General features: G+C 55.4%; 1 protein-coding gene across 4 annotated transcripts in view; it reads right to left on the minus strand.

Annotated features, from left to right (window-relative positions):
• Positions 1–2,680: 2,680 nt before the first annotated feature.
• The window catches only part of CPNE5 (copine 5), a 102,485-nt gene continuing 87,551 nt past the window's right edge, over positions 2,681–17,614 (minus strand). For 3 of the 4 annotated variants that reach the window (XM_061146575.1, XM_061146574.1, XM_061146576.1), the window contains 8 exons: positions 14,900–14,961; positions 9,976–10,022; positions 7,828–8,009; positions 7,156–7,283; positions 6,812–6,914; positions 6,001–6,058; positions 5,537–5,610; positions 2,681–4,306 (listed from right to left, as the gene is read on the minus strand). In XM_061146575.1, the coding sequence (XP_061002558.1) occupies positions 4,088–4,306; positions 5,537–5,610; positions 6,001–6,058; positions 6,812–6,914; positions 7,156–7,283; positions 7,828–8,009; positions 9,976–10,022; positions 14,900–14,961 (873 nt within the window). In that variant the 3' untranslated portion in view covers positions 2,681–4,087. Of the gene's footprint in view, positions 4,307–5,536; positions 5,611–6,000; positions 6,059–6,811; positions 6,915–7,155; positions 7,284–7,827; positions 8,010–9,975; positions 10,023–14,104; positions 14,188–14,899; positions 14,962–17,614 lie in introns of those variants that run through there. The other variant, XM_061146577.1, reaches the window with a different exon arrangement.

Genomic DNA, 17,614 nt, shown 5'->3' on the forward strand with positions numbered 1-17,614 from the left:
ATGATCTGGGGGCTGATGGCCTGGGGTCCTCAGTCCTGAAGGCCTGGGGATTGAATGGGCAGGCTGAGTCGGGGCTCACAGTCTGGGGAAGGGGGCCCTTCAGTCTCCTCTCCCTTCTCCGCCTGCCCTCCCGCAGCTCTGCCACACACACGCTTCTCAGCACAATACAGGATCCCAATGAAGTCAAGTCAAAGTGGAGCCATGAGTCTGTGAATTCCTCAACACCCTCCTTTCTTCTCTGTGCTTTCTCCTCCTGATGTGGCCGGGGCAGGGACGCCTTTTGAGGCCCTTCCTTCTCTCCAGAACCAAATGGCTTCACCTCTGTTACCCCATCCCCTCTGAGAAGTTCCCCAACTCCATGCCCTCCTTCAGGCCTCCTGGGGAAAAGCTTCAGGCTTTTGTGTTGGCCTGGGAACCAGGGAGATGTGTCTGTACTGAAATTCCCAAGACAGCATGTTTTGCTTGATGATGGTGTTACAGCTAAACACACACACACACACACATGCACACGCACCATGGTCAAAAAGTGTAGGAAATATAGTCTCTTTGCCATAGGACTAATCAGAGCCTCGAACACTCTAATGGCCCCTGGGACTCTCTGAGAGGGGCTTGGAGCCAGCAGCTTCCCAAAACCCTTGCCAGGGAACCAGTGTTCCGTGGAACTCATCATTGGGAAAGAACCCAGGAGAGAAGCTACTGTGTTGAGCACAATGAAGACGCTCTTGGTGCCCTGGGGCGGTGGCTCTGAGCCTCAATTCCCCTGCCAGGCGGTCTTCCCCTCCCAACCCTTTCCCACGGGTGCCCAAGGTGAGGGAAATCAGGCCACTGGTTATGGGAACTTCCTTCTTCTAGAGCTGTGACCCCACCCGGTTCCCACTCAAAGCGGATCGGAATGCAAATCAGAGGGGCATCTAATTATAAGGATAGCAGTGAATCAGCTCTATTTAATATAAAATCGTCAGAAGCAAGTAAGTCCCAAACTTTGGTGTAATTAGTACCAGTGTCTTGTGATGTGCAGGTTGGGAATGGCTGCCTGGAGGGCTAATCCGAGAGCAAACTCGCCCAGAGAAGGGAGAGATCCCTTTTCCCTGTGATCCTGGGCCCTCAATGCCACAGGAGTTTATATGTGAAGAGCCATGAGGAGGAAGGTGGTGTTTATTGCACATTGAGCGCAACAGGTCCTGTGCATGTCACATGCTTCATATGTGCACATCTGCATGCTATTCTGGCCATATGACAGTCCCGCAAGGGAGGAGAGGCAGCCCTGTCACACAAGAGCAGTAACTCATCCTGGGCACATGATCTGTGAGTTGTCTAGGCCGGGGGTCCCTAACCCCCGGGCCACTGACTGGTACTAATCCATGGCCTGTTAGGAACAGGGCTACACAGCTGGAGGTTAGCAGTGGGTGAGCCAACAAAGCTTCATCTCTATTTACAGCCGCTCCCCATCGCTCTCATTAGCCCTTGAGCTTGGCCTCCTGTCAGATCAGCGGCAGCATAATGAACGTAATGTGCTCGAATTATCCCAAAACCATCCCCACAACCCTGTGGAAAAACTGTCTTCCAGGAAACCGGTCCCTGGTGCCCAAAAGGTTGGGGACCAGTGGTCTAGGCTGCCCCAAGAGTCCCACTTTGGTACTCACAGATCCTGGCCCTTCCCACTGGTTTCGTATTGATACCCTAGGGCGGTAGTATTTACTGCTTATTTCTCCAGAGCGGGGGTTAGAGGCCTGTGTAGGGTGCGACTGTGTGTGAGCAAGGTCTCCAAACCTGAGCAGGGCCTGGCACTAATGCTCACTCAACACTTGCTGAGAGATGAGTGAGCAAATGCAATAAAGTCACTCAGAATAATCTGATCATGTTGCTCACCTCTCTCACCCCTTAGTGGCTCCCTGATTGACTCAGAGTAACACTGAAGACCTTACTGTGACCTACAAGGCCCTGCACATTCCAGATTCTTCACCCCCAACCCCATCTCCTGCACTCTCCCCTCCTTGTTTTTGGCTGCCCCCTGTGGCATGCAGGAGCTTAGTTCCCTGACCAGAGATTGAACCTGTGCCCCCTGCAGTGGAAGTGTGGAGTCTTAACCACTGGAGCACCAAGGAAACCCCTACTCTCTCCTCCTCACCGCAGGTTCAACCCACTGGCTTCCTACTGTCCTTGAAACACACCCCAGGGCCTTTGTATTTGCTGCTCCTGCTCCTTGAAGCCTTCTTGCCTCAGATACCAGCATGCCTCTCTCTCTCATTTCCTTAGGGTTCATCTAACCGTCATCTCCTCAGAGAGGCCCCCTCCCCGACCACCTCATCTAAAATGTCACCATGTCACTCTCTATCCTCTTAATCTCTTATTTTCCTTTGTGACACTTATCACCACTGGAAATTGTTATTTACCTTTTGTTTATATGTTTATTGTGCTTCCCCTGTCCTGTTGTGTGTCTGCTGTGAGCTCAGCATGGAGACAGGGCCCCCGTGTTTCGTTCACTGCTGCATCCTCAGTGCCTAGCACTGGCACGCAGTAGTTGTTCAGCAAATTTTTGTTGAACAAAAGAGGGGAAAAAAGGGAGCGAGGAGAACCTGGACCCTCACACAGCAACATCTGCGCTATTTTTCGTAAGACAAAGGAAAACAAAGAACTTTAGTAAAAGAATTAAATTTACTTCAGTTTAAGGCAAATTCCACACAGAGACTGTCTCAGAGACGGGCACAGGACCAGACAGCATAGAAACACCACCATCATGCATGATGGGAAGGGAAGCAGTATCTGCAACAGACACGGTGTGGCCTGGTCTCCACCAGGCATGGGAGGTTCAGTGGGCAGAGGAGCCCCATGCAGCAGGAGGGACTGGCATGCATGACCTGTTCCCCAGGTGGGTAAAGGCTGGGCAGCTGGGGGGGCCCAGGCATGACATCATTTTCCTCACCTTTCCCACAACAGGGGCAAGGGCTTTGGCTCAGAGGCCAGGAGCCCAAGGCTGAGGGACTAGGGTGGATTTGGGGTGATGGGGTGGAACAGGGTGACCCTAGAGCCAAGACGGCCTTAAAGGGCAGCACTAGTGAGGAGTGGGATGGGGGAAGCTAGACATGGGATGACTGTGAACTCTCAGGCCATCAGAGCTAAAGGTAAACCCAGGGCCATCTGGTCAACCCTCTTGCCTTACAGATGTGGAAACTGAGACCCAGAAGATAGAAAGGCCTTGCTTGGGTTCCTGCAGTCAGCAGGGGCTGGAGGCAGGGTTGAACCCAGGGATCCCCCATCCCCATGGGATAGAGGGGCAGTGTCAAGAGTGCTGGAGCCAGGCTGCTTCTTGCCCAAGCCTCCAGGTGGGCGGTAGAGGATTGCACCCCAAGGACCTTGGGCAGCCTCTGGGGAGAGAAGGGGATGTCTGAGGCCAGAAGCCAACTGCAAAGGTGCCTGTGGGCCCAGACCAGGAGAGGTCTGTGGATTTCTGTCTAGAACCAGTGTCATACTGGGCTGGAGAGGCACCAGAAAGGACTCTGTGCCTGATAAGCTTCCATTCCTCGCCCACCAGGCAGCCTCCATCCACTACCACGGCATCTCTTTCATGGGTCTGCAGTACTCCCACTGCATGCAAGGGTCCCAGGGAAGGGGTCACATGTTCGGGCATTCCTTAAAGCCCAGCAGCCTCATGGGGTTCATTGGAAACAGGGACAGGATAGATACTGAGGTGGGGGTCAGGGGGCTGGTATAGGAGTAGACACCACAGGAGCAGGGGACCTGGTGGTGGGAGGCTCAGACCAGGCTCAGGGTGATAAAGGAGCAGAGGAAGATTACCCAGGTGGGCTGAGGGGGACCCCGATGGTCCTGATTAACATCTTCCTGGCTGGTCCAGAACCAGGAGTCCGTGAAAGAAGAGAAGGAGGGGCCCAGATCCCCACCTCCATCACCTGTACCTCCAGACTTCGGGGTGTGGGGCAGTGTGGGAGGAGTCTCCAGAAGCCGCGCCCCGCCACCCTCCCAGGCACACGTGTTCCATAGGCTGGGCGGGGTGGACCGCAGCAGGGTCTGGGCGCCCCGCCCACCTTTCTACTGGCCTAAGCCCCAGCCATCTGAGCAGACGACGCGCTCAGATGTGCGTGTGCAGCGGGGAAGCTGGGGGTGTGCGGGCCGGCGACTGTGGGGGAGAGCGAGCCGTGGCCGTGGGCGGGGAGCGCGGGCGGATGCCCTGCGCCTTCATGTAGGACACCAGCTGGTCGGGGATCTCGGCCAGCACGTCGCGGGCCAGGCGCGCCATGCTCAGCACGTGGTTGCCCGTGCGATCCACGTAGTCCCTGAAGGGCACGAACTGTCCAGCAGGGGGAGGCAGGGTGAGGCCGGGTCTCCCTCTGGACACCAGCCCCCCATCCCCCAAATCTCCAGGCCTGGGCTCCTGTCCCACTCCTCCCCAGCCTCTGCCCAGCTTGACTCAAACCTTCAGCATAGTGATTCTCTAAAGAGCTGTATCATAGTCATTATTCTTTCATTCACTTAACAAATACCTTCTTGAACACCTGTTCATGCCAGGATATGCCAACTAAACAAGATTCCTTAATCTCTGATTAAGTCTCAGCACCAAGCTGAGGCACTTAGAAGACACCCCTGGTTTCTGGGAAATGGACCCTGCGGGTCTCCTCCCACCTCTGCAGCAGAGCCCTTTCTGTCTCTTTGGGTTCCCTTTCTGGCCCAACACCTACAGTTCCACTCCTATGGCTGCCTCCCAGGAGATGTCTGCCCCTCATCCCCCACCCCACCGCCGCTCCCAAGCCTCAGGCTCACTCCTGAGCCTCAGGCTCACTCCTGCCTCCAGGCCTTTGCACACACCTCCCAGACTGCCCTTCTTCAGTTTCTAGCCCCCCAACGTTAGTCTCCACATCTGGAATGACCCCTCCCCCGTCTGAATTTTTTAATGGGGCAGGTGCAGTATGGAGACTGTCAGGGATTTTTTTATTCTGAATCTCCTAAGCACCAGGGACTCAGTCTGCAGCAGAGTCACAGAGGGGTGTGTGCTTACTGAGGCTCATTCTGAGGCTTGACTGGACAGGGATTCCCCGAGGACAAAGACCTGTCTGCTGTTACATTTGGCATTATCCACGGAGAGGTTGGCGCTGATTCAGTGAACCAGGCAACACTCATTCTTGAAAAGGGCTGCAGCAGCCCTTTAGACACCGCCTCCACCTTCACGGGGTTTGCCATCTCACTTAGCAAGGCAGCCTGGCAGAAAGCAACAGAAGGTGCGAGAAACTAGGCCTCTGTGTTCTACAGGAGATGCTGCAGGCCTGGTGGCTCGGAGGGCTGGGCGTGAGCGTTCCAGCTGGGGTAACACCACACTAGGGGTGAGTCTCAGACATGGTGGTGGGGGGCGTCCAGCCCCACAACTGACTCCTATCTCCTTCTATGATGGCCAAGCCATTCTAGGACTACCAATGCCTCCCTCCAGGGCCCCTTTCCAGAGAAGCCCCCAGAAGGGGGAGTGAGGTCAGCCTGGCTAGGGGGGCTCTTGTGTTTTCTGTGGGGAAAGCCAAGGTCTGGGCTTCACCTGGACAATGTCCCGCTCGGCCAGCTTTCCCCGCGAGGAGATCCGCACATCATCGCCATCTAGCTCCACCATGGCTGTTGGGGAGAGCGGGTAGACACAAGGGGTGGGGGAGCTAACTGGAGGGCACCTGAGTGTGGCAGGCCCCCCGCGTCAGAGATGAGCAAGCTGAAGCCGGGAGACAGGAGGAGCCCAGTCCCAGGCACCCCTCCCCTGCCCCCCGCAGACTCCCAGGGTGGAGGCTGGAGGAGTGACTCGGGGCCTCCTCCCCACAGCCTTGGGGTGTGGGCGTGGGGTACGCACCTTGACACACCCCTCCCTGTGCAAACAAACGCACTCACACCCTGCCTGCTCACCCAGACAGTCAGTCTCGCACAGACTGGGGTGAGTCCTCCCTCCTTTGGGAGGGGTCACTCCCAGGGGCCTGAAGCCTCTGGGGAAACACGTGGGGGGCGGTGGGGACTCACCATCGAACTCTGCCTGGCCCACGCCGATGATGATGATGGACATGGGGAGTTTGGCGGCCTGGGAGGCAACGTGGGAGACAACACAGGAGGTGGAGGGGGGGTGGGAGGGGCAGGGGCCCAGCCAAGAGGCCAGTTAAAAGGAAGGGGAGATCATGGGGAGGGGTGGGAAGGGGTGGGCCAACAGCAGAAAGGGAGGAGGTTAGGGAAGAAAAGGAGAAGAGAAGGATCGAGACTCACAGAGAGAAGCATAGAAAAAAGAGGGAGGAGGCGGGGAAGAGAACACCGACCAAAGGAATGGGGACACCAGAGAGGACGCGGGATGAAGAAGGAGGGAGGCAGAGGGAGGCGGGTCACAGGTCTGCTTCTGCGAGACACCCCGTCCTCTCCTCTGCCTCTGGACCTCCAACATGTGGGACAGCTTTTACGTGGGCCCGGAGGGAGGGCCAGCTGTGGCCGGAGCCCCTGTGCAGGGAGACCACCCCGTGCAGGGTTCCATGTTCCCAGGCCTTCTACCTGGCCAAGTCGGGCTGGGGTCTGCGGCAGCAGCCCCAGAGGTGAGTTAACGAGAGAGCCATAGGAGTCTGGCGGGAGCGGACCACCCAGTGTGAAGAGGTGGGTGCAGAGTTCGCCAGTGAGATCCTTCATCAGCCAGAACCCCCTCCACCCCCCAAACCCTGCTGTTGGCCGTCCAGGCTCTACAGCGACAAACCAGGAGTGGTCCCAGAGAGGGCATGCCCCACAGGTCTCCCTAAAGGGGGCAGGGAGGTGTACCCCCAGGTTTCCCCAGCCTCTGTCCCCACCCCCTGCTCACGTTGACGATCGCCTCCTTGGTCTGCGCCATGTCCGAGATGACCCCATCTGTGATGATGAGCAGCACCGAGTACTGGGAGCCGTCCTGCACTGCGGCCGCGTTCCTGGGGCAGGGCGGGGGGGAAGCAGTCTGTTTGCTGGGACTCTGGGCGTGCCGTCCCCCCCGAAAGGACCCTGAACACTGGTGGGACAGCTCTTCGGTGGGAGGGGGGCCCTTTTAGGGTCAGGGCACCCCAAAAGTAAATCCGTGGGAAGAGACGCGCGCTCCCGCCTTCCTGAGAGCGCGGGGATGGAAGGAAGCCCCTTGTGAGCAGCAGGGAGGGCTGTCCAGTGACCTGGGCTCACCTGGCCACGTGCGTGACCACGGGGGCGAAGTTGGTGGGGCCGTAGAGCTGCACCGTGCGCAGGCTGTGGTGATAGGCCTCCAGGATGCCATCGATGCCACAACACGAGGGGTTCTCCTGGTTGCCGTTCTGGGAGCACAGGGGGCGGGGGGCTGAGCCAGGATGGAGGAGGCCTGCAGGCCTGGGCCCTCCTAGACTTCTCTCTGGTGGGGACTCGGGGGTGGGGGCTGGGGAGAGAGCCCCCAGGCCCACCATGAAGGGCAGCACGAGCTCCGGGTGAGCAGTGTCCAGACTGGCTCCTTGTCCTACTCCCTGTATCTGCTCAGACACATCCTCCCATCCTAGAATTACCTGCAGTTGTTCAAATCCAATGCACACCCTTTTTATCCTCATTTCTGAGGTCCTGGGGAATAGTTCAGCCACGACCCCACTCCACCTCCACCAGGGTCTTGCTAGGAAAAGGAGGGCAGAGCCCACTGAGGGTGGCTTCACAAGGGAGATGCTTGTGACCGAGGTGGGGAGTGGGTTTCTGATCTGAGCTCCGATACAAGTCCCCGCTCCAAGCCCCCGCAGGCAGCCTGCCCCACAAAGCCCGCAGCTCAAGTCTCCAGGCGGGCAGGATGGGCAAGGCCCCCCACCCCAGGCGACAGCCCTTTCTCCCGGGGTCTCCTACCAGCGGGAACTCGTGGGACACCCTGCCGTCCGGAGGCAGCTTGGCCCCGAAGCCGAGGGCGGGGAACATCTTGTCGCTGTCGTAGTGCTGGATGATCTCCCCGACGGCGGTCAGCGCCAGCGCGTAGGCGTTCAGCTGGTAGGGGCTCATGTAGTGCAGCGATGTTGACTGTGAGGGGTTCCCTGCGAAGTGGGGACAAGCGGGGACACTCGATGGCCCGGACACGCCAAGTCACCGGGCTCGAAATGCAGAAGGGGGTGTCCAAGGGCACCCCTTTCCTTCCCTTACTGAGCATTCAATCCTCGAGCAAACCATGGCTGCAAAACTCTCCGAATGTAGCCCGAGTCCCTCCTCTGTGTATCTAGCCTCTTGCTTGTAGGACTGCAGCAGCCTGATCTCCATGTCTCTGCCCTGGCACACCCGCCAGGCTGAATCTACATCAAAACTCACCTAATCACACCTCTTCTCTGCTCAAAATGCCCCGATGTTCCCATTTCACCCAGAGCTGAACCTGAAGTCCTTTCGAGGGCCCACACAGCCCCACTGGAGCTGGCCTCCAGTGACGCCTCTCTGCATCTCCTACCATCCCAGGAGGCCCTACCATGCCAGGGCCTTGGCAAAGGCTGTTCCCTCCGCTCTGGACACTTCCACAGATGTGCGCACGTCTTGCTCCCTCCCGCTTCCTGTCTGCTGTGGTCTTCCCTGGGGCCTGTTGAAAGCTACAGGTCCCACCCCTCTTCCCGGCTTTGTTCTCCATAGCCCTTGTCGCCACTGATATGGCCCATATTTTAGTTACTTGTTTATTAAGGAGAGTAGTACAGCACAGGCTGCCAAGTATTAATCCTCTTTCTACTTCCTGCTGTGTGATCTTGGATACGAATGCTTAACCACTCGGCCTCAGTCTCCCCAGCAGTGGAATGGGGGTAATAATAGTCCCCAGGCTTCCCTGGTGGCCCAGATGGTAAAGAATCTGCCTGGAATGCAGGTGACCTGGGTTCAATCCCGAGGTCAAGAAGATCCCCTGGAGAAGGGAGTGGCAACCCACTATAGTAATCTTGCTCGGAGAATCCCGTGGACAGAGGAGCCTGGCGAGCTACGGTCCATGGGATTGCAAAGAGTCAGACACAGCTGATCGACTAACACTATACTGTACTGATAATAGTCCCCACCTCACTGGACCACTGTGAGGATTAAACAGATGTTACTCTAACTCTCCTCATTGTTATGAATACTAAGCACCGCACCCCCTGGCCGCCCCCCAGCTCTGACATCTCAGCACTCTGCCATGGTAGGGCCTGCAGAGAGAGGTTTCTGACACGCCTGCGGACTGCCAGACCCAAGGAACTTCTGATTGAGCAGGGCTTAATGCGGGTCCAGAATCCAAGGAAGGATGGCTCTAACAGTGTCAAGTTAGGCACTGATCGCTCCCAGCCACCTGGTCACCCTGGAGAAGGCCAGAGAAGGAAGGAAGCTGGGGCAGCCCGAGCGAAGGTGAGGACTGGCGCTCCCAGCTGTCCCCGCCTCCCTGCGGACCGCAGGCTCAGTCCCGCCTCCGCCTCTCTGCAAACGGTGCGCCTGCTCGTGTCTGGTCGCTTCAGTCGCGTCTGACGCTTTGCGACCCCATGGAGCCTGCCAGGCTCCTCTGTCCGTGGGATTCTCCAGGTAAGAATACTTGGAGGGGGTTGCCATGCCCTCCTCCAGGGAAGCTTCTCAACCCAGGAATTGAACCTGCATCTCTTACATCTCCTGCATTGACAAGCGGGTTCTTTATCACTGATGCCACCTGGGAAGCCCTGGACTGCACAGGGGCTGCGCAGTTTGATCCTGTGAGGAAACACCTCTGCTCCAGAGCTCCCCACAGCATCGCTCTCCTATTCCCCCAGGGAGACTGGGTGTCCTCAAGAGCAAGGCTGTGGCTCAGGGTATGTAGGCCCAGAGCCCGGCTTTGTGAGTAACCACGATCCAATCAGGGAATACCTTTGCCACCCTGGCTGTATCTTTGGTTCTCCAGGCCCGAGTTCCTCCTCTTTGGGAGGATAAGGCCGGACAGTACGGAAGACCTGGTGTCCAGTGAGGGACAACTACCACAGTCCCCCTTTCCGGGCCCCCAGATCTCATCCAGCCCCTCGGCCCATGCCCCCTACTCACCATTGGAGGCTGTGAAATCAATGGCCACCGTGAAGTTGATCTGGGTCCTAGAAGGAGGACAACAGGGGAGTTAGCTGGCCAAAGGCAGGGCTGTGGGGAGGGTCAAGCATACTGGACCGGAGAGAGGAACCCAGCTTCCGCCCCAGCCCTGTTGCAGGCCATGTATGCAGCCTGGGTGAAGCATTTGCCTCCTCCAGGAAAACTGGAAGAGTAGCGTCAGCCCCACCCTCCCCCAAAGGACTGCTGTGAGCATCAGAAGAGTGAGGCAGAGGGACAGCTCTCCAAACATGTTTACGTTCTGCTGGGCACATGGCTACGATTACGTATTTCCTCTCCAAACCCTGCCCCTGGGCCCACTGGAGGCCAGTGAAGTAGGGTTTCCCTGTATTTCTGGCTCAAATTTGGAGTCAGATTCAGGGTTAAAGCTGATTTAGCCTTACTGTTTAACCTGGCAAAAAAAAAAAAAAAAAGATAAATAGGCATTGTGCATCTCCTTAGGGAAGAACAAAATAACACCCATGAAGCTGTCTTGCCAAAAAAATGGAACTGGAGTCCAGCTGAGCTTCCAGAACTATCTACCAGTGGTTTACAGGAAACACGGGGGACAGAGGAATATGTTAAGTGACACTGTGGGGGTACAGGGGGAGCCTGTGGGAAATTCTGTAGGAGCTTTACTGGAAGATCCCCCCTGGGCCAGCAGCATCAGGATCACATGGGAATCTGTGAGGAGTCTCAGGCCCCCAGTGGACCTACTAAACCAGAATCCCTTGGTAGGGCGCAGGAATTTGTTTTAGCAAGCCCTTCAGGCACTTGGGGAAACCACTAGACGAAAAGATAGATAATGAGGAATTCCCTGGTGGTCCAGTGGTTAGAACTGGGCCCCTTCTCTGCTGAGGGCACCCCAGTTTAATCCCTGGTCGGGGAATGAAGATCCCACAAGGAGCGGCGTGACCAAAACACAAGATAATTATGAGACAAAGCAACCAATCGTAATATATGGACCTTGCCTTGATTTTGCATTCAGATAAGCCAATTCAAAAACATTATAAGACAACTGGAGAAATTTGAATACTGACTAGACAGTTGGCATTAAGGAACGACTCGTTTTTTAGGTGTGATTTTGGTATTGTGGTTATATTTTACAAAGAGAGAGTCCTTTTCTATTTTAGAGACACATCCCGAAGTAATTAGGGGATGAGACATGATGTCTGGATTTGCTTCAAAATAATCGGGTGGAACGGTGAGTGTGTGGAACAAGAGCAGCTGTGAGTTGGTAACTGTTGAATCTGGATGGAGGTTACTTGGGGGCTCATCACACCGTCTCCCCACTTTTGCCTGTGTTTGGAATTTTTCCATAATAAAAAAAAATTAGGTTTTGAGGATTCATATTCAGGGTTAAAACTTTCTGAGGGTTTGGCTGTTTTAGGTTCCGTGCCAGATGCTGACAAAACAAAGCTGACAAGACACGAATCCCTGATAAAGTCTAGTCTTGTGATTCTCACGCAGTGAGTAGAGCGTCACCAGGGGAGCTTGTTTACAAAGACTGTCCCAGGGCCTCCTCCCAGGGAGGGAGTTGGTCTGAGATGGGGCCCCAGAATCAACACACATCCCCTGCCTTCAAGCAGCGATTCTGAGGAGGGGGCTCTAGGATCACACCTGGGAAAACTCTATTCTGAGTTGTGACCATGGATGATATACGGTGAGGTTCACCTTGGGCTTCCCAGGTGGCGCTAAGGTAAAGAATCCGCCTGCCAATGCAGGAGACATAAGAGACCCGGGTGCTCACTGGGTCAGGAAGACCCCCTGGAGGAGGGCATGGCAGCCCACTCCAGTATTCTTGCTTGGAGAATCCCATGGCCAGAGGAGCCTGGCGGGCTACAGTCCATGGGGTCACACAGAGTCCACATGGCTGAAGTGACTTAGCGTGCATGCAGGGCTCACCTCGCCTGCACTGAGCAGGCAGTCCCCATCAGAAACCACGGCTCCCGCTCCGCTTGATCAGCTGAGCTGCTGCTCAGGGACCCTTCCATCTCCGGGAAGGGGGAAGGACATGGTGAGCAGGAGACCCCACCCAGGGTCTGCTGGCCAGAGACAGTCCTCCCCACACGCCTTCCCCCTTGTCTGCTGCCCTCGGCCAGAGCATTCAGTAGACTCCAAGCTCTGAGGGAGAAGGAGCCGCAAGGTGGCAAGAGGTGGTTCTGGCCTGCAGGACTACAGCTGAGGGACCCTGTCAGCCTGGTTCTTCCAAATAAAGGATGAGAGGAGGGACTTCCCTGGTGATCCAGTGGTTAAGACTGCACCTTCCAATGCAGGGGGGTGAGAGTTCAAAGCCTGGTTGGGATGCTAAGATCCCACATGCCTCGTGGCCAAAAAAACCAAAATATAAAACAAGCATTGTTGTAACTCTTGAGAGTCCCTTAGACTGCAAGGAGATCCAACCAGTCCATCCTAAAGGAATCAGTCCTGGGTGTTCATTGGAAAGACTGATGCTGATGCTGATCCAAAACTTTGGCCACCTCATGCGAAGAACTGACTCATTGGAAAAGACCCTGATGCTGGGAAAGACTGAAGGCAGGAGGAGAAGGGGACGACAGAGGATGAAATGGTTGGATGGCATCACTGACTTGATGGACATGAGTTGAGTAAGCTCCGGGAGTTGATGATGGACAGGGAAGCCTGGCGTGCTGCAGTCCATGGGGTCGCAAAGACTCAGACATGACTGAGCGACTGAACTGAACTGAATGTTGTAACAAATTCAATAAAGACTTTATAAAATGGTCCCCATTTAAAAAAAAAAAAAGGAGGGGGGGTGAGGGGAGAGGCGGGCCTTTTCACTCCTTAAGTGGTCTTGCCTGCTCTGGGTTCTGAAATGGCTCAGGGAAGGAAGGGACTGAAAAGCAGGTACTTTTGTCAAAAAGTGACTCCCTGCAGGCTCTCCTCTCCTGCCTAAGGGCAAGAACAGGCTGCTTAGCAAGCAGCTCCATCTCTGACTCTGATATGGGGACAGAGGCGCCCAGAGCCTTCCTCCTGGTCCAGATGGGTGAGGGAAGAGAGAATCCCTGGACAAACGCCTCCATCAGCTGCCTACCTGGACACGCGTGCCGGCCTCTAGCTCCCTAGAGCCTGCTTCCTCACCCAGGCTCTCCGGAGTGTGAAGAGAGGAGAGGAGGAGGGCCAGGGCTTGCCTCTGTGATCACCCTCTCAGCAAGACGAGGAGACCTCACAGCACCCAGCCCTTGGACTCATCCATCTCTCTCACATCCCACCTGGTAGCTATGAGGTGGATTCACTGGTGGTGGTGGTTTAGTCGCTCAGTCATGCCTGACTCTTTGCGACTCCATGGACTGTAGTCTGCCAGGCTCCTCTGTCCATGGGATTGTCCATGGGAAGGATACTGGAGTGGATTGCCATTTTCTTCTCCAGGGGATCTTCCCAACCCAAGAATTGAACCCAGGTCTCCTGCACTGCAAGCAGATTCTTTACCAACTGAGCTACAAGGGGGAAGCTCGGCGGATTCATTACTATGGAAGAAACACAGTGTGTGGTGACGGGATGAACCCCGCCGCTGACTTAGGCAGTGTGGCCTCGGACATCTTGTGTAAAATGGAGATTATCATCTTCCCTAGCCCCCTGTGTCCTGCAAATTGGGGGCCTGATGCCCACGGACAGAGGAGCCTGGCGGGCTACAGTCCATAGGGTCGCAGAGAGTCGGGGACGACTGAAGTGACTTAGCGTGCATGCATGCAAATGGGAAGGATAAACAGGATGAGGGTTGCTTGAAAATTACCATGGGATATCGGGGGTGGTTTTTTAATAGGATAGAGTGCAGAGCAGTTTGGATGGGGGAAGGAGCAAGGGCAGGGGCTGGAGCTGACGTGGGGGAGGGACGGGGAGGCCTCTGGGGGGCTGCGGGAAGGGCGTGTGCTCAGCGGGGACAAGGAGAGCTGCAAGCCTGTGGGCTGCAGGCCCAAGGCATCAGGGAGGCACGTCATGGGAGAGTAAGTGTGGCTTCCCAGGGCCTGACTCCTCCCTCTGCCCTGAGAACCAGGCAGCCGAGCGCCTGCTTGGCTGGGATGAACCTTTGGCAACGGCCCCGCCTGTCTCTTTCCAGACAGGTGTATTCACTCACCTGCCTGCACCTGTGGGCTCTCGGCTACCCACACCCCTGCCCTGGCACCTGTCCTGGCAGGGAGCGTGCTGGGCCAGGACCTCACTGCACCGTCAGGCTCTCTCCTCATGAGCTGTTTGGCTGGAGTCTCCAGGTTTCTCTGCTTGCCTTGGCCAGAGGCCAACCCCTCTGGTTCTCTCTGTTCCTTAAACTTGTGTCAGACCATCCCCTGGCCTCTGTCCCAGTTTCTCCTGTCCCTGGTAGGTCCCCAATGACAGTGGGCAGGTTAATCACCGCCTCCCAGACAGACCATAGGTATCAGAAGCTCAGAGCGGGAAGGAACCTTAGAATTCACTTAATTCCAACCACTCCGTGCTAGCGGGGGAGATGGATGCCCAGGGAGTGAAAGTGATGTGCCCAAAGTAACCCAGCCAGTTCACAGCAAAGAGGGGCCTAGGGCCTTGGCCTCCTGATGCCTAGATCAGGGCTTTTCCACCTCCCTAAGCCCTTAGTTCTCTTTGTCAGGGAGGCTCACAGAGTCCCTACCCCCTGCAGGTCCCCTCTCAGCACATAGACCTCCCACGACCCAAGCGGGCCTCCGTGCTCAGGAGCGCCCTCTGCAGCCACTTCAGGGCCCTGCAGGGCTCTGGGGGAGTCGTCTGTGCCCAGACACGAGAGGTCTGCTCAGAGCCCAGAATCCCAGGCTCTGGCCAGGGCCTCAGAGAGGCCAGGTGGGGTCAGCTTGGCTCAGGTCCGTGTGTGGGGGCCCCTTCCCTCCCGCCGAGGCCAAAGAAACCAGGCTGCATCTCTTCTCACCCTCCTTTGATGTAGTCGAGAAACGTGCACTCTGACTCCACAGCAAAGGAAAGCAGCGTGACCTTGAAAACAAAAAGAGGCTTGGTCAGCGGGGAGCACTGAGTGGGGAGGGGGTGCAGGGAGCTTTGCTGATGGTGATGGAGCCCCCAGCGTGTGCCAGGTTTGCCCACATCATTGCAAACAGTGCCCACGACAACTCTACGAAGTACTACTATTATCTCCATTCTCCAGCCCAGGAAACTGAGGCTCAAAGAAGTGAAGCAGTATGTCCAAGGACACTGCCAGGATGTGACCAAGTAAGATGGGAACTCAGATCTGTCTGGCCCCAGACCCTGTGCTCTTGAGCTTGATGCCAAACTGCATCCTGGAGGGGCCCTGTCTCTGTCACTGGAGAACAGGGGCTCAAGCCAAGGAACTGAGTTTTCTGTAAGTAGACATGGGTGCGGAGGGAGAGGGGGGTCCTCCTGACACAGGCCTAAGATCTGTCAGTGCAGACAAGCTTCATGCTTCCATGTGAATCCACTACCTATTCATCCTGAAGGGCTTCCCTGTTGGCTCAGTGGTAAAGAATCCGCCTGCCAATGTAGGAGACCAGGGTTTGATCCCTGGGTAGGGAAGATCCCCTGGAGTAGGCAATGGCAACCCACTCCAGTGTTCTTGTTTGGAAAATTCCATGGACAGAAGAGCCTGGTGGGCTACAGTCCATGAGGTCGCAGAGTTGGACAGGACTGAGCACACACACACATGCATTAATCTCGAAATATGCTTCTTTGGTTTGCACTTGTTTTAAACCTTACTTGTCCCACCTCATCCCTCTCGCATCGCCTGATCTCTACCCTCTCAGACCCAAGCCCCTCCTAAGCAGCCTGTCCCTTTCCTGGAGGTGACTGAGCACCTGAGGCCCCCTTGCCTCAGCAGATGCTGCTTGACCTATGCCCCTGGCAGCTTTGGCATCAGCTTTCCCAAGACAGGCAACTACCTGGCAGTGGGTTATGATAATGATTTAGGATCGTGGAGACAAATGAAAGCTTGGCAGTTCAGTTCAGTTCAATTGCTCGGTTGTGTCTGTTATTCTTTGCGACCCCATGGACTGCAGCACACCAGGCTTCCCTGTCCATCAACAACTCCCAGAGCTTGCTCAAACTCACGTCCATCGAGTTGGTAATGCCATCCAACCATCTCATCCTCTGTCGTCCCCTTCTCCTGCCTTCAATCTTGGCAAAGTCAATTAAATGAGGCAAGAATGGGGCGGGGGGCGGGTGGGGGGGCAGTTTACCAGTGTCAGAGAATTCCACTCTAGGATTTGTAGCACCCCCTACTGGTACAGATTCAGTCATCTTTATTAGCTCGGTGGGGAGACCAGGTAGAGCTTCCCCTTGACCAAGAGGATGAGCCATTAGCCCAAATAACAGAGAGTCCGTGAGTACTGAGTGGGGCCTTGGAGACCCCCATTCGCTGTGGATGGACAAAGCTCCCCCAGTCTCTAGGAGTGGACTGTGGCAGTGGCCTCTCCTCTATGATCATTAGACTCCAGGGGGAGTTTTTAAAACATCTTGCGGCTAGACTGAAGACCCCAAACCAATATCATCAGGGTTTCTGGAGGAGGGATACGGCCCTGGTTTATTTTTAGCTTCTCACTTGAGTTTAACATGCAGACAGGGTTGAGTTCCACTTCAGGCCCTGGAATGAAGCAGTTAATTGCTGAGCCTGGCAGGTCATGTGGATTGACCCAGGGACTTGGTACTCAGAACAGCAGCATCAGCATCAGCATCCCACTGATGCTGGGTAGAAATGCAGACTCTTGGCATTTCAGCAAGATCCCCAGGAAATCCTGCACATAGCAAGTAAGGTATGAGAAGCACTAAATATAGATTCCTGGGCTCCCAGCCTGGGTTTCCTAAAATGGAACCCTAGGGAACTGGCCTGGGCATCTGTATATTAATAGGGATCCTGAACCCTGAGTGATTTTTTTTTTTTTTAATGGTAAAGATTGGGAAATGCTGGATCAAAGGTAAGCCAGGAGACCTGGGCCTAGTCCTGCCCCTCAGGTCACTGTGTGACCTGAGACAAATCATGTCCCCTCTTTCGGTCTGTTTCTTTATCGCTAAAGCAAGAAAGCTGGATGAGATCAGTGGGTTTCATATCTTTTTTTTTTTTAAGCTGTACATCTAATATTTCTTAGCTGGGGAAGGTGCTGCCCTCTCAAGGGGCATTTGGGAACATGAGGGAGAGTTCTGGGGTCTCACAATGACTGGGGTTCTACTGCTAGCTATGAGCTAGGGAGGCTAAGCATCCCACCACATACAGGGATGTCTTGTAAGACAAAGAATTATTCTGCCCCAAATGCTGACAACATTCCCACTGAGAAACCCTGCAACTTTGGACAAAGGAAATATTACTCCAAGACTGCACGTGAAGCAGTTATAATCAGAGAAGCGGTGGTCAGCAGAGTCCAATTTATAGTCCTGCATCTCCCATGTCTGCCACAGCCACCCTGTGCCTTCAACAATGTAGGGATGATGTATTAGACCCATTTTACAGATGGAGAAAATAAGGTTCCTTGGAGGAATCCTGGGGGCCCCTGTCTGTGACCTCGTCTGGTCTGGAGTTGCCGTTGGTCTGACTCAAATGGCTGTATTTGGCTGTATTCGCTGATGAGGCGGTGGCCCTCTAGAGCGGGAGGAACAAATGAAGGGTACAGACTTGGGTATGTTT

This window comes from Dama dama, chromosome 7, assembly GCF_033118175.1.
Source record: "Dama dama isolate Ldn47 chromosome 7, ASM3311817v1, whole genome shotgun sequence".
Lineage (NCBI taxonomy): Eukaryota > Metazoa > Chordata > Mammalia > Artiodactyla > Cervidae > Dama > Dama dama.